Source organism: Patella vulgata, chromosome 3, assembly GCF_932274485.2.
Source record: "Patella vulgata chromosome 3, xgPatVulg1.2, whole genome shotgun sequence".
Classification (NCBI taxonomy): domain Eukaryota; kingdom Metazoa; phylum Mollusca; class Gastropoda; family Patellidae; genus Patella; species Patella vulgata.
In genome coordinates this window covers 41,292,351-41,308,389 of record NC_065881.2, presented here as the reverse complement: position 1 = coordinate 41,308,389, position 16,039 = coordinate 41,292,351, and the positions used below count along the sequence as shown (strand labels likewise).

General features: G+C 34.5%; 1 protein-coding gene across 2 annotated transcripts in view; it reads left to right on the top strand.

The window, feature by feature from the left end:
- Window positions 1-10,272: 10,272 nt before the first annotated feature.
- The window catches only part of LOC126814532 (uncharacterized), a 38,713-nt gene continuing 32,946 nt past the window's right edge, over window positions 10,273-16,039 (top strand). For both annotated transcript variants that reach the window (XM_050539734.2, XM_050539732.2), the window contains exons 1-2: window positions 10,273-10,354; window positions 11,836-12,164. In XM_050539734.2, coding sequence (XP_050395691.2) covers window positions 11,912-12,164 — 253 coding nt within the window. In that variant the 5' untranslated portion in view covers window positions 10,273-10,354; window positions 11,836-11,911. The remainder of the gene's footprint in view (window positions 10,355-11,835; window positions 12,165-16,039) is intronic.

The window sequence follows — 16,039 nt, the reverse complement described above, 5'->3', positions numbered from 1 at the left end:
TACGTAAAAGAATATAATGATCCAACGTGTCGAAAGCAGCAGATAAATCTAATAAAATTTAAAATGTACATTTCCATCAAAATATCATTTGAAATCCTGTTTTATAAGCACTTTGAAATGGTTCATACAAACAGTTATCATCTAGATGGGCCTTTATCTGAGAAGCAATAAATTCTCCAATATTTTAGAAATAAAACATAAGTTAGAGACAGGTCTGTAATTTTTAAAAACATTAGAATCCAGTGTAAACTTTTTAATTAAAGGGGTAACATAAGCTTGTTTGACGTTGGAAATAGTAGTGGATGATATACAAGAATTAATAATATTGGTAAAAACTGGAATAACTTCGTCTAGACAGTCCTTAAGAGCAGGAGTCCGAACAGGGTCTAATGAACAAGATTTAGGAGCAGACGGCTCAATTAGCTTTAAAACAAAAGATTCACTAACCATGTTAAAATTTTCTAAATAAACAGAATTTTCTAACTTATCAAAATCATGAGCGTTAAAGTCAATAGTTTTATTTAAATCATCAAGTTCAGTTCGTATTTTCTTTATTTTTATTTGAAAGAAATCAGAGAATAAATTCGTGAGTTCAGTGTCATTGTCATTGTCAGGGAGAATAGTCCGGTCAGCATTATGATCCAAAAGGGAATTCACAACTTTATACAGGTCCTTTTGTTAGTTTTCACCATTTTATATTCTATTAGAGTAAAATTTAATTTTAGCGTCTTGTTTTTTAAACATTTATAAATCTGTTTATGGACATGTAGATTTGTTTTCCGCCACAGATGTTCAGCCTTATTACGGTCCCTTTTGGCTTCTAAAATTGAATCATTAAACCACATATTGGGACGAATAGTAAATGTTTCCGTTTTATAAAATGAAGAATAGAGATATTACATTAAATGATCTAAATCACTGATATTTGGGATCTAGAAACTGACACAAATGGATCACAATACTAGACTGGATAACCTGCTCTAATACGTCATGGCAGACTCGCTCCTACGTCACTATATTGAAGTCAGCATAGAAATATATAAATTTATATTTCTATGGAAGTCAGAATAGCGCAGTGACGTAGGAACCAGCCTGACGTCATTTAGAGCAGGTTGCCCAGTCAATACTAATACGTCCAACTTGCTCCAACGTCCCTGTGACAAACATATTATCGAAAAGGGGGTGGGGTCTGCCCCTGGGTTCGAAATTTTTGAAAGATACATAGTATCTAATATTATGTAGCGTCATTGTGGCGTATATCTGGGGTAACTTTGCTAGAAATGGTGGTATGGCCGAAAGGATAACAAGCTCAATTGGCAAAAATATTGAAAAACATCGAGATATTTATAGCGCCTAACAAAACGAAGACGAAAGTAAAGTTTCAGTTTCGTTTTTAATGATCGGATACCAGTCAGCCTACCTAGAGCGATGCCGAGACGCCCCCCCCCCCCCCCCCCGCTCAGCTATGTGATATCACAATTATTTTTTTCCATCAATGAAATTGAATCACAATGTGATTCTATTAATTCATAATAAAAATTGACACCAAACCGGGTGTTGGATTTCTCTCTTTAAAAAGCTCAGTGTGTATGTATGTATACGTAATTTGGAGACGGTGATAGCATCGTGCATTGTCAATTTAAGTGTCAAATTTCCTTAACAGGAACCTGGCCAACCCCCTCCTGCAAAAATGCCTGGATCCACCCCTGCGATGGATAACCGCGTGCACGACAATGATTGAAGCGTTCTACAGGCCTGGACTCAATCTGTTCCAAAGAGATCTTCTAATATCTCTGATAACAGATGATAGTTTCGACACGTGACGTCACATCACGCGGCGTCAATCATTGGCTCAATATCTCGTGCATTGTTTACATAAGAAGTTACTGATTTGGGCTAAATGGTGAATTTTACTTATTTTAATACCCATTTACACTAAATAGGAAATGATTTTTACATACAAATAATTCAAACGTCTTTATTTATTTTTCTAATAAATGAAAAATAAAATATTTTAGAATTTAATTTGACGGAAGAAAAAAGTTAATATTTGGGACTCATAAGACGCATCGATGTCATCCTTATCAGTGATTGTAGCGGCCTAGCGAAAATTCACTGCTGATCAGTGTGGCCCGGACTAGGCCCCGATTACCTGCCGAGATACCCTGACGGTGACGAGACCCTCAAACGGAACGAGGACGATCTGGGGGCCCACGGCGCAAAGGCCCGGGCAGGTTGCGTATATTTTTTAATTCACCAATTTTTACAAAAAAAGTGGACTGACAGAATCCAATTCTTATCCCACGCCACTAATGCACATTCAGAAAATGTTTGTTTTTTTTCTACTTTACGATCAAGTAACAGTATATTTATTTTTATTAATTTATACGCCCTCTAAAACTGAGAGATAATTGAGAGATAAGTGCAAAAGGTATCCTACATGTAATCTGTATCATCTTTTTACCTGCTTGCACTATCTACTCCATTAATTTAAAAATTATGAATTCCTGTGAATGCTAAAGGCGGGGGTCTCGGAATATTTTACCTGTTGAAGTAAATTGGAGCCCTGTATAATTTCAGACTTTTCGGGTCGGAGATTTCAAACGTGTCGAAATTTTGAAACTTTTAAAAGCTCGTTGGACAGGATCTTCGATGCCATCTTTCAAAACTTTGTAGGGTTATATATAGGTTGTTTTTCATTTAACTTAAATCTCTCTGTTTACGTTAGGGCTTTTACAGCTTTCTAACTGTATGTTATTGAAGGAATTTTAAAACGTGGTCTACAATTTGAGTACCAATGTGTTCTGCATTCTGTTAGTTGAAGTAAATAAAGCTGTTATACTGGATTCGATTCCTCAAGAAATTACCCATGAAATATAGTAAGATTAAAATATCTTAATTACCACAATGCACACATCTTGTCAAAACATGGCTCAGAATGGAGTAATTTGAATGAAATGTTCAATATTTTCATTTTACATTATCTATTTTTGAGCTATTATAGCAAGAATGGTCAGCTCTAATGTATCTTTAACTATGCAGAAGATGACTGGCTTTTTAATTCAGTACATAATAGGTCTACGTTGGCAGTGAAATCGGTTTCTACACTATAAATAGATTTACAGTATTACCATCAGTGGGTGTCGGCCGGTTTCTTTCAACAAAAAATTGTTGGTTTTTTCAAATCTTCTAAAAAAATACAAATAGATTCGACGATCTTTATTATTATTACCGTCAATGGCCCAATATATGACTACCGGTACATCAGTTATTCAGTATTTCTACCCACATTGCAAAAATTTAATCAAAAATGTCCCTTGTATAAATGCCGATTTGCATACATATTTGAACCGAAATTTACAAGGGGTATTTTTACCACTGTCCTTTATTTTTTTTTTAAGTGTAGGAGATGGGGAGAAAAATTCATGTTAAAAAAACTAGTGTTTTCAGATTTAAGTCCCTTGATTTGCATGACAAAGGGCTTATAATATACTCTTCAATTAAAAGTAGGGGATATTGAAATGCAAATACCTATGCAGGTTGTGATATGATAAATAGTCATGGACAGTTGACATGCTTTGAGAGTATGTTCACAGATGAAGAACTTATCGCCCCAACAGAACCACTGAGCTGCATGTGCGACACGCAATAGCGCCATACACGTGGGAGGGGTTCATTGTCAAATTGCATTTATTTGTTAAAGGACAATATTGGCGCCAGTCATTATCACATATGTGATAGAGCTGGTTAAACACATTCCAAATATAATTTTAACACAGAGATCATTGCTACGATAGCTGAGTAATACAAGTTTCCTGAATCGGAAGTGACGAACGCCAAAGGAAAACACGAGTCATCTCTCTATATAACTGACTGATGTGACGAGTGATAACAGATACAGGGCCGAATTTCTGCTCACTAATAATTCCTTCGAAGACCAAAAGTTGTTATATGGGACTGTAAGAGGATACCTGACAATTCAATAAAGTGATTGAATGTCATTAGATAAGAGAACACGAGAAAAATATAAATAGTCCGTACATTCCCTTGTTTATATTCATTCTATACCTTATAAAAACATGGTAATGTACGGACTTTTTCTGTTTTTCTTTCGTGTTCACTTATCTAGTGGCAGTCAATTCTTTTTATGAATTGTCAGATATCGTCTCACAATCTCACACAACAACTTTTGGTTTTCGAAGGAATTATTAGTGAGCAGAAATTCGGCCGTATATCGGTTATCACTCGTCACATCAGTCAGTTATATAGAGAGAGGACTCGTGTTTTCCTTTGGCGTTCGTCACTTCCGATTCACTAAACCTGTATTACTCAGCTATCGTAGCAATGATCTCAGCTGTGTTAAAACTATATTTGGAATGTGTTTAACCAGTTCTTTCACATATGTGATAATGACTGGCACCAATATTGTCCTTTAAGATAACACAAGAAACTGGATATTTCGTCAAGTGTAATATCGTGATTGCTAAAATACTAAAGAACATGTAATAGGAAAATGTTATTGTTACGATTCAAATTTTCATTTTATTTTTATCTTTGTTACTACATGTATTTATTTTTTTTATCTTCGAATGTAGATGATTAAAATCATGCTTGTTGTGTCTCGTAGGCCTTAAAGGCCGGACATTGTACACTTATAATTTTTGTTTTTTCTCAAATTGTGTTTTTATTGCTATTGTACAATGTGTGACACATTAATAAAACAATTCTTCTTCTCTTCTTCTTCTTCTGTAATCGCCATTAGAACCTAAATGGAAAACGTTTTTGTTCTTGAAATTTTTATTCTTTTTTTTTTTTTTTAGCACAGTTCTTTTGTTTTGTGTTTTATTAATTTCGTGTTTCTGGAGACATTTCGTAATATAAGAATGGCATTGCGATCGCAGAATATTGCGAGACTTGACATTGAAGTAATAGAATTAAAATTAGTCTCAGCGGCTCTGAAAAAATATATGTATATCGATATCATGTCTCTTACATTGATCTCTGAAAAATACAGCCCAAATCAATTATTCTCGGTCATCAAGACACACGTGCAACAAAACTGACAGAACGACAATTATATACCCAGCATTAAGATTAAAGATCTCCTTTGGTGGATTATCTGTCTGTACACGACTGGATGAACTAGTCATAGTCATTTCAGGCAATTGTCCGTAGGAGTGTTTATTGTCACCAAGTCAGTGTATATCATACGTTCATACAATCAAAGATACTGTACTTGGGGACCGAATGTTCAGTGAGAACATTTTTTTATTGGCGTTCTACAACGGAATTCTCAGAATGAAAAAGGTAAAAAATTTATATCCATAGTTCTTCTTATTCATTTATAACCGTTGTGGGTTTATGCGTCTGAAGTTTTTATATAATCGTGTTCAGTCAATATCTATTGTGTATTCCCCGTGCATTTGATGTGCCGTCAGTGTGCGCTAAATATATACCGTTAACTGTCGCAACGACGAAGCAGTAGGTATTGTGTATTGAGGGAATATACTAATACAAACGTGATATATTGATTTTATATTATATCAGAAATGTAACAATGTGTAAGGGTTTATTTTTATTCGCAAGTTATTTTTTTATCCCAGAACCGGCGTCCGTGCAAGGTGACACTCGCTGACATATGTGGGATGTAATAAAACACTAACCCCCAATTTTATTTAAGTAGTAATTAGATGAAGTATCTTTGTTTAATTTATTAGTTATAAAAGAAGAGATCATTTTTTTTTAAATTTATAAAATGCGTAGAATTTAAAACTTGCTGTACCTGTTTGTACTTTATAATAAGGACACGGAGATGAATATAAGATTCGGTTTGTTTTTAAATCCATTATATCAGTATTGTATATACTCATGTTGTACTTAAAATAATGTTTAAACCAATAAGGACATATAATGTATGGCTACACATTTGATTTTTTTTATTTTGGATGACAACATTCCATTGTATTAATGATCTTAGAAACAGTAAATTCTTTAGTTCTGTATGTGCAGGACCTTTGTCAAAAATGAATATTTATAAAAAAATTAGATTTTGTTTAAATTTAAAAAGCTTCAATATAAGACATGGCACTTCCTATATTAATATTTTTATACATTTTCATGTGGACGTATCATGCCGTCGCCCCTGTCAATACGTCTGTCCACACGTCTGTCCACAATTTGTTTGTGGACACGCTACAGGTCACAATTTTTATCTGATTTTGACGAAATTTAAAATATATATAGGTCTATCTCCCATAGATCTTGGTTCTTTTTGATACTGGCATGTATCTGACCATAACTTCATGGATTATGGCCCCTGATTGTACAAGAAATCACGTTTTTAGTTTGTGGACACGCTAGAGGTCACAATTTTCACCCGATTTAGATGAAACTTGAAATGCTTGTTTATAATCCAAAGATCTTGGTTCCTTTCGATATTAGCGCATATCGGATCATAACTTCCAGAATTATGGCCACTGATTGTATGAAAAATCCTGTTTTTAGCTTGTGGTCCCTCTAGAGGTCACAATTATTATCCAATGTAAAAAACCTTTCGAATATATCACTGTTACACTGTAATTATGGTTGAGTTCGAATTTTTTGAAAATCAGACCAAAACTGCTGGACAAAATGGCTGCCCCTTGTACGCAAATAGTGTAAACATCTGGTATATCAAGCTTGTGGACCCTCTAGAGGTCACAATTTTGATGCAATTTAGATGCATGTTTATATCCCATATCAGATCCCATATATTCGCGCACACAGGCGTACGACCCAGGGGGAGAGGGGGGGCAGCTGCCCCCCTAACTTTCGGGCAAGCTGACTTTTCGGCCAGACGGGTAAACGGGAAAAAAAAAAATTATTTCATCTACTTGGCAAAATAAAGTGCTCGAAATCTAATAAAACACTAATTTTACGGGCTGGAATAGCAGTTAATCGCGTTTGCGGCCGTTTCTTCGCCTCTCGAAGAAAACCGGTGTGTCTGTAAACCTGAAATTTTTTCGGGCATTTCTAGTTTTGCTTCCCTAACTGTCATCGAGCCCTAATAAAACACTAATTTTACTTTTCTTTTAATTGAATACCACGAATTTGTACTGAGTTCACTATGGATTAAAACATTTTGTCTGGAGCCACTCTACTTTGTGCAACATTTTTCGGGCATCGATTATTGGATACTTTTGGAGTTGCTTACATGGGCTAGAATAGCAGAAAACACATTTACGGTGCTTAAATTTTCAAAATTTTCTCCGGGAGGGAGAGACCCCCAACCCCGCGACGATTGATTGGTTGTTTGGAATTCGGGTCAACCTGGGCCCGATTCCTAGAAAATTCTTAAGCACGTTCTTGTGCTTAGATTTGAGTAGACTTTGCTTTTAAGTAAACTTACCTTTTTTTTGTGTTCCCAGAAAATTCTTAAGAACGTTCTTGTGCTTAGATTTTAAGTAGACTTCATTGTAAGCACAAGAACGTTATTATGCGTTCCAAGAAAAAACGTAAGCACAACTTCGTTCTTAAACATAGCCAATCTAAGCACAAGTCCAAAGCAAGGTATACGGCTTGCTTACCAACCTTAAGTCTGTTTCTGCTTCGAAAAGATGGCTGACTGTAGAATTATTCAACGGCATTTCCGACACCAAAGAGACAATTACAAGACAGTGAAAATCCAAATTTCAAATTAAGAATGCTATAGAAAATTTCGCTTCTAGGCCTACCCTGAAACCATTTTATTTATTTGCCAATTAGTAAACAATAGGCTACAAACACACAGGCTACTTTGAGATCAGGTGCTCTCACAATTATTCAGTTAGTTTGTATGTGTCTGCATTTTTTATCTTGTGGCACATTTTATATGTGAATAGGGGACATGTCAAATGCATCGAAATGAACCATATTATATATGACGTCAATGAAGCAGACGACAAATTTACGACGTAATTCGCATACCAAAGTTGTTTTTATGACGTTAAAGAGCATCGTAGTCTCAGTTTATGGTAAACATTACCAGTCACAATGTGCTTAGACTTATACTTGACTTGGGCTTTCGTAAGAATGGTCTTAAGAATTTTCTAGGGACGGTATTTTTATAATTTTCTTGTCTATTAAAATGGGTTCGTCTGTCTGTCTGTCTTGTGTTGTCCGTCCGTCCGTCCGTCACACTTTTTGGGACACAATAACTCTTCTTCTAATGTTGGTGTAGCTGTTTATTAGGTCAATGCCTTGATGGAGTTCGATGATGACCATTTTCTGCTTAGGGTAATCAGAGATGAGCAATTTGATTGGTTGATGCTTTGGGACACGATAACTTTAGTTCTAATTAAGTGAGTGATAAAACTTGGTGTATAGTTTCATTACATCAATACCTTGACTAAGGTCGATAATGAGCATTCTCTGCTCGGGGTAAGCAGAGCGATAAGAAATTTGATTGGCCGAGACTTTGGAACTCAATAACTCTCTTTCTAATTGAGGTAGAATGTTCAAACTTGGTGTAGTTGTTAATTAGGTCAATGCCTTGATGGAGGTCGAAGATGAGCATTTTCTGCTTAGGGTAAGCAGAGAAAGCAATTTAATTGGTTGATGCTTGTGGACATGATAACTTTAGTTCTGATTAAGTGAGAGTGAGGACACTTGGTGTATGGTTTTATTACATCAATACCTTCACTAAGTCCGATAATGAGCATTTTCTGCTCAGGGTAAGCAGAGCAATAAACAGTTTGATTGGTCTAGACTTTGGAACACAATAACTCTCATTCTAATTGAGCTAGAATCATAGCCCCCCCATTTTGGGCACCAAATGCTGGGAAAATTTGGGCACACAATTGTACTTTGTAAAAGTTGTATAAAAAAAATATTGTCTTCTTGAATGTGTCCAATTTAACAGCGAATTGATTATTATTATGTAACATACTAAGAACCTAACTACATTTTTTGGGCACCAACCACCACCGCCCCCCCCCCCCCCCCCCCAGTCAAAAATTTCCCCGTACGCCTATGGCTAGAATGTTCACGCTTGGCGTAAGTGTTCATTACGTGAATACCTTGATAGAGTTCGATGACAAACATCGTCTGCTTACTGCAAGCAGAGCTAAGCAATCTGATTGGTTGATGGTTTGGGGTACGATAACTTTGGCTGTAATTAAGTGAGAGTGATGAAACTCTTGAGTATAGATTCATCATATCATTACCTTGACTAAGTTCGATATATGATGAGAATTTCTGCTTAGGCTAAGGAGCAATTAACAATTTCATTGGTCTGCTTTTAATTGAGGTAGAATGTTTAAACTTGATGTAGATGTTTATTAGGTGAATGTCTTAACTGAGTTCAATGATTAACATTTCGAGCTAAAGCTAAGCAATTTCATTGGTCGATGCTTTGGGACAAGATAACTTTGATTCTATCTGATAGAGAGTGATGAAACTTAGTATATAGTTGATAATAAGTTTGATTGCTTGATACTTTTGAAAAAAATAAATGTGCGATTAATTACTATGTGTCATCTATTTATTTTGGGATTTCGGCGGGGGACATAAGCCTCACTGTTGGCTTGTAATTTTTTTTCTACTTCTTTTTCAAAATCTATTACATTTATTAAAAAAAGAAAATCCTTTTTGATTTTAAACCTTAATAAAAAAATTTAAAAAAAAGAAAAAGAAATTCTTACAAGGATGCTGTTTTCTGTTTTATGAAAACTAATTACTCTGTACTCTAGCAATCATTTAAGAACCAGTCTTAAATAGCCAAGAAAAAAACAAAGGTCATACATTATTTACCTGACATATGTGTGCAAAACAGGTTAGTGCAGGCTTGTCATTAATAGAGATTAGACTACAATGTGTAAACTGTTTAATCAAGTTTAAAGAGATCAAGAAGGAAGATTTAACACTGGTCAGTCTTCACTTCAATTATGATTGTTGATCACTCCTCTGTGGTCAGTTTTAGACTAAACAGACATGTTGACCTGGTCAGTTTTAAGAGACTTATGACCTGTCATAACATAGTCTGGTGATGTCTTTATTTGGAAATTAGAATGTCTTTGATGTTAATCTGGACAATGGCTATTATTATCATTGACAGCTAGATTTTATGTAATAATTATAATAAATGGTGATCTATGGTGTTTAAGTTGACCAGTTTGGATTTTACCAGAGAAGACTGGTTTTATGAATTATCAAGAATTTTTGTTGTTGACATTGTAAACTATAATGTTGAAAGGGCAGGACCTCTTTGATTTTGGCCCAAAATGCATGGTATGGATTTGATTGAAAATGATGTGTTCATTTGTTTGTGCATTAAAATATTTACATGCATAGATTAAACCAATATGGAATAAGAATTAATTTGTGAAGAAACTAAACTGTAAGTAGTCAATGGACAGATTTCTTTCAGTTCTACTAAACAAATCGGAATAGCTTGTCTGATCAATTCAATTTATCATTTGACTGAAACCTGAAGCAAAAAGGTCCTTTAACATGACAATGCTATCCTGGCAAAATTTTCCTCCCTAGCGCACATGTGACCATAGAAAAATTAACCATATGTCAGTCAGACCATGACTGAAGTATTGTTCTGACAAGACCTTAAACTTAAAGATACATTATGGGAGATTAGTTAAACAGCTAGCAGTTCTCACTACAATAGTTGAAAACTAGATAATGTAAAGGGAATTTGCTGAAAATTTCAGTCAAATTGATCCACTCTGAACCGTAATTTTAGCGATTGAATTTTCGGCCTAGCCTCGATCATCATTACTAAAGTCGGTACGATAAAAAACATAGTCTCGATTATCCATTTCATGATTAAATCATGAATGGAAGTCGAACAGCAAATCAGAACCTAATCCAATAAACATCGCAGGCTAGCGATGACATCGAGAGTTGATTATGGTCTGGATAAGTTAATTAATAATTTAGATAACATTTCAGGCCTAAAGAAAGACCTTGAATTGGCAGATTTAGTTCTTGCATAATGTATGTTTAAACATGTAAACACCTTTCCTATCATTTATGTCCAGGAAATGAATGCTTGCTCATTCCAGAACTCCAGATAAGATAGACATCATCAATAGAGAATAAACATAAACTTAATTATAAGTTTAAGTCTGGATTTGAACGAAGTAATAACATGTCAGTAATTTGATATCTAATTGTGTGGATCAATTTTCTGCTAATTCCATATTGTTTGACAAAGTGTGGTGGACTGATTTAGATCTACAATTCCTGAAAATTTTAACTGTCTATATAAGACTTCAAATAACAAAGCATTAAAATGTAACGTAGAGAGGTATTTTTACTGGGGGCTTTTCAACAGTGTTAATGTGACCAATGTTCAATCATCTCAACAACTCATACCACTACTCATTTTAGGGGATGTTGACTTAGCGAAGTGTTTTTGTTTTTTTTTCTACTTTTCGATGTCACTATTCGCTTAAAGGATTACCTGTTTACTGAAAAACTGGAAGATTGATTTACTGTACATCGTTTTTTTTGTACCCCGTTTTAAATTATTCTATTATAAGGAAAAAAGAATTACCTTGAAAACCCTTTTGGAGTTAAATTTGTTTCCTATAATATTTTAATTTCCTTTTTAGTGAATTGCTTTAACTTATTCTCTCAAAATGACAAACCCTTGAGAAACACTTAATAATAGTTGTGTTAAGATTGGTGCAACATGGTAGAAGTTTAAAGATAAATTAAAATGAAGGATAGTTATATAAAGGAAAGTTTTGGTGTAATGGTGCTACACTATAACTATATATTGACACATTGTATTAGTCAGGTCCATTAGTATATTTACACACTAAATCTAAGTTAATGATTTAATCCAACTATTTCTTACAGACGTGTTAGGTGGTACACAAGTCAAAATGGATACCAGTTTGGCAAGAGTAAACGACAGGCGTTTAACCACAGGTTAATGAAACTTGCCGCTAACACCTGCAACATGGATGTGTTATATGAAGGAGACGAGACAGTAACACTGTCAGAAATCTTGTCGCTGCGAGATGCTTATTTGAACGAGGAGGAGCTATGGGCTCTGTGTCGGGAATGTTGTTTGACTTTAGAATATGTGAGAAATTCTCAAGATATGTTTCAATCATTATGCATCACACCAGAAACAGTTGCTTTTGACCAGAGTGGTAACGTCTGCTTTTTGGATTTAGAAGAAGGTAAGTTTTACTTATAATATATGGTTAAAATGATTGGCAGAGAAGATTTAAGTGAACGAAATGATTTGAATAAGTTCAGTCTGATATAATGCATCAGGCAGGGTATGCTTATTCTTTTAAGACCACCTGATGCCAGATATCAGAGAAGATTTAAATGAACGAAATGATTTGAATAAGTTCAGACAGATGTCATGCACCAGGCAGGGTATGCTCATTTTTAAAAGACCATCTGATGCCAGATAGCTAAAATTTATTATTGTATTTGGATAGTATCGTTTTCAAAAATTTCACCAATAGTCTCCCACAATCAAATCAACAAATAGACCAGCAATATTTTGCATATGAAAGATATAGAAAAGAATTTGACCAGTTTAATTTGTTTAAGACCTAAATATCTTCTGTTCATTGATTGTAAATCTGAGTGCCATATGACACACTATAAACAGATTATGTATATAAGATCATATTAAAACTATTTTTATGAGGGAATAATATCATATGTCTTTGAAATAGGTTCTAGGTATTATAATATATCCTGTTTGACCTTGTATTGATCTATATAAGTATAATATGTATATTAGATTTGATATACAGGTATTATCTCTGAACTGGTCACACAGTTCGATCTTCAATGAGTTGTGTTGAAATTAAGTTGTGGTGAGATTTTACTAACCTGCCCAGTTTTTTTAAAGCTGTATTTGGTATTTGAAATCTTACCTGCATGAACTTACTAAGGCAATAATAGGAAGTATAGGGGGACCATACCACACATAGCAATTAAATATAAACTTAGAATATAAACACATATACAAGACAAAAACACAGACATTGTAATTCACAAAATAGGTTAAACACATATACAAGACAAAAACACAGACATTGTAATTCACAAAATAGGTTAAAAGTTAATGTGAAGATGCTATAATTTAGTAGTCTGTGTATGAGGTTACATCTATGAATATTAATAGAAAGCAATAAGATAGAAATGGTTTTTAAAGTCCTATTGTTTTGCACTGGCATGCTAATGAAGACAGGCATATGCCATACAGTGTGCCCAGGAAACAGCGCTACTCGAATATCAACTGTCAAGGGTTCTTTTACGTGCATGCTAATGCTATACAGGACCTCAGATTTTTGTCCAATTTGGATGACTATATGTTGTCCCTTGCCAGACCCTCTGTCCTGCACCACTGACAAGGGGGAACCACGCAGGAAAGTATTGATGAACTTTCTCAGCCAACATCAGGATCGAACATGGGACCTCCAGGTTAGCGACCCAACTTCTTACTCACTGAGCCACTGAGGGCCCCTTATGAAATGAAATGAATTGGGGTTTAACGTCCTACTGTTATGCTTCGACAGGGCTTATGAAGATGGGGGGGGGGGCATCCTATGAATATTAAAGTGTGATATATTAGATACATGTATATAATGTAGGTATATTTATAAAACAGGTGATAACAGGTGCAGTATTAGATATTGTTTTTTTGTTTGGTATTTATGTATTAATCAATTTACTACAAAGAGTTGAAACCCCATTACGATATGTGTAAGATATTATGAATAACCTGACCCATGAACATGTACACATTGTAATTGAAAATAATTAGAATTCCTGCCTTGTAGTTCAGCAATTAGTTCATTGAAGGTTATTGAATAACTGAAAGGTATCTTTAATTGTTTGAAGATTAGGTGTCAAAATGAAGGGCATGTTTGTACTTTAAACACTTTTTGATCATCACATTCTCAAATCATCCCAGTTTATGTCATTTGAAGAAATAACCTGTTAAATGGTTTATAACAGCAATAAATATTCACCTGGTAATTAGTTATATTGTTTTATTGATATTTTATTCTTCCTGACAAAAGCAGGGCTATTCAATACTTATATTGTACCCCTGTTATAATTAATGTGGTTTAGATTAGGTTGTTCATATCCACTATTGGATACTGGTTCATAGCTTTGTTCCTACAAATATTTGAAGTTTTTCTAGGTTGTTCGTACCTATATGATGGTATTCACTATTGTATAGTGTAATAATTAATTTGGGTTAGATTGGGCCATAGCCTAGGATTCCTATAAGTACCATATTCAAAAAGATTTTGTAGATTGTTTGTACCAATTTTTTGTTATTTATTATTGAATGCTAATTAAAACTAATGGAAGTTGATTGTTTTTATATGCCCACTTTTTCATGTGGACCTATATTATCGTCACCCCTGTCCGTCCATCCACAATTTGTTTGTGGACATTCTACAGATCACAATTCTTAGCCGATTTTGACGAAACTTGAAATATAGGTTTATCTCCAAAAGATCTTTGTTTCTGTCGATATTGGCATGTATCGGATCAAAACTTCATGGATTATGGCCCCTGATTGTATGAAAAATCACATTTTTAGCTTTTGGACATCCTAGAGGTCACAATTTCATCTGATTTTGTTCATAACCCAAAAATCTTGTTTCCTTTTGATATTTGTGCGTATCAGATTGTAACTTCCTGAATTATGGCCCCTGATTGTATGTAAAATCGCGTTTTTATTATCAGATTTTAAAAAAACGTTTGAATATATTACCGTAATGACGTTTGAGTTCGAATTTCGTGAAAATCGGACCAAAACTGTTAGACATAATGGCCATCTTGTACGCAAATTATGTAAAGATTTGGTATATCAAGGTTGTGGACCCTCTGAAGGTCACAATTTTGATTCAGTTTTGATGAAACTTGAAATACCTGTTTATAACCCAAAGATCTTGGTTCCTGTCAATATTCGTGCATATCGGATTGTAACTTCCTGAATTATGGTCCTTGATTGTACGAAAAATAGTGTTTTTAGCTTGTGGTCTCTTTAGAGGTAACAATTTTTATCTGATTTAAAAAATCGTTTTAGTATATCACTGGTACACCCTAATGATGGTTGAGTTTGAATTTCGTGAAAATTGGATCAAAGCTGCCGGACAAAATGCCCACCCCTCGTACGCAAATGGTGTAAATATATGGTATATCAAGGTTGTCGACCCGCTAGAGGTCACAATTTTGATCCGATTTTAATGAAACTTGAAATACATGTACAGTTTACAACCCAAAGATATTGGTTCCTTTCGATATTCACGCATATCAGATCGTAACTGCCTAAATTATGGCCCTTGATTGTACGAAAAATCACATTTTTTGCTTGTGGCCCCTCTAGAGGTCACAATTTTTATCCGATTTAAAAAAATGTTTGAATATATCACCGTTACACCCTAATGATGGTTGAGTTTGAATTTCGTCAAAATCGGACTAAAATTGACGCCGGACAAAATGGATGTCCCTCTTACGCAATTTGTGTAAATATATGGTATGTCAAGGTTGTGGACCCTCTAGAGGCCACAATTTTGATCCGATTTTGATGAAACTTTAAATTTATGTTTATATCACAAAGATCTTGGTTCCTTTCGATAATCGTGCATATCCAATATTCTGGATTATGGACCCACTAAAAGTCAAAATTTGTATTCAGTTTTAAAAAAGTTTAAATATATCACCGTTACTCATCAATGAAAGATGAGTTAAAACGTCATAAAAATCAGACCAAAATTGCCAGACAAAATGGCAGACAAATAGTCTAAAAGTAAGTAATACTAAGGTTGTGGACCCCCTAGAAGTCCGACTTTGATGAAACTTGAAATGTAAGATTATAATACTAAGTTTGTGGACCCTCTAGAAGTCGCACTTTTTATCTGATTTTGATGAAACTTGAAATGTAAGTAAAACTAAGGTTGTGGACCCTCTGGAAGTCCGACTTTGATGAAACTTGAAATGTAAGATTATAATACTAAGTTTGTGGACCCTCTAGAAGTCACACTTTTTATCTGATTTTGATGAAACTTGA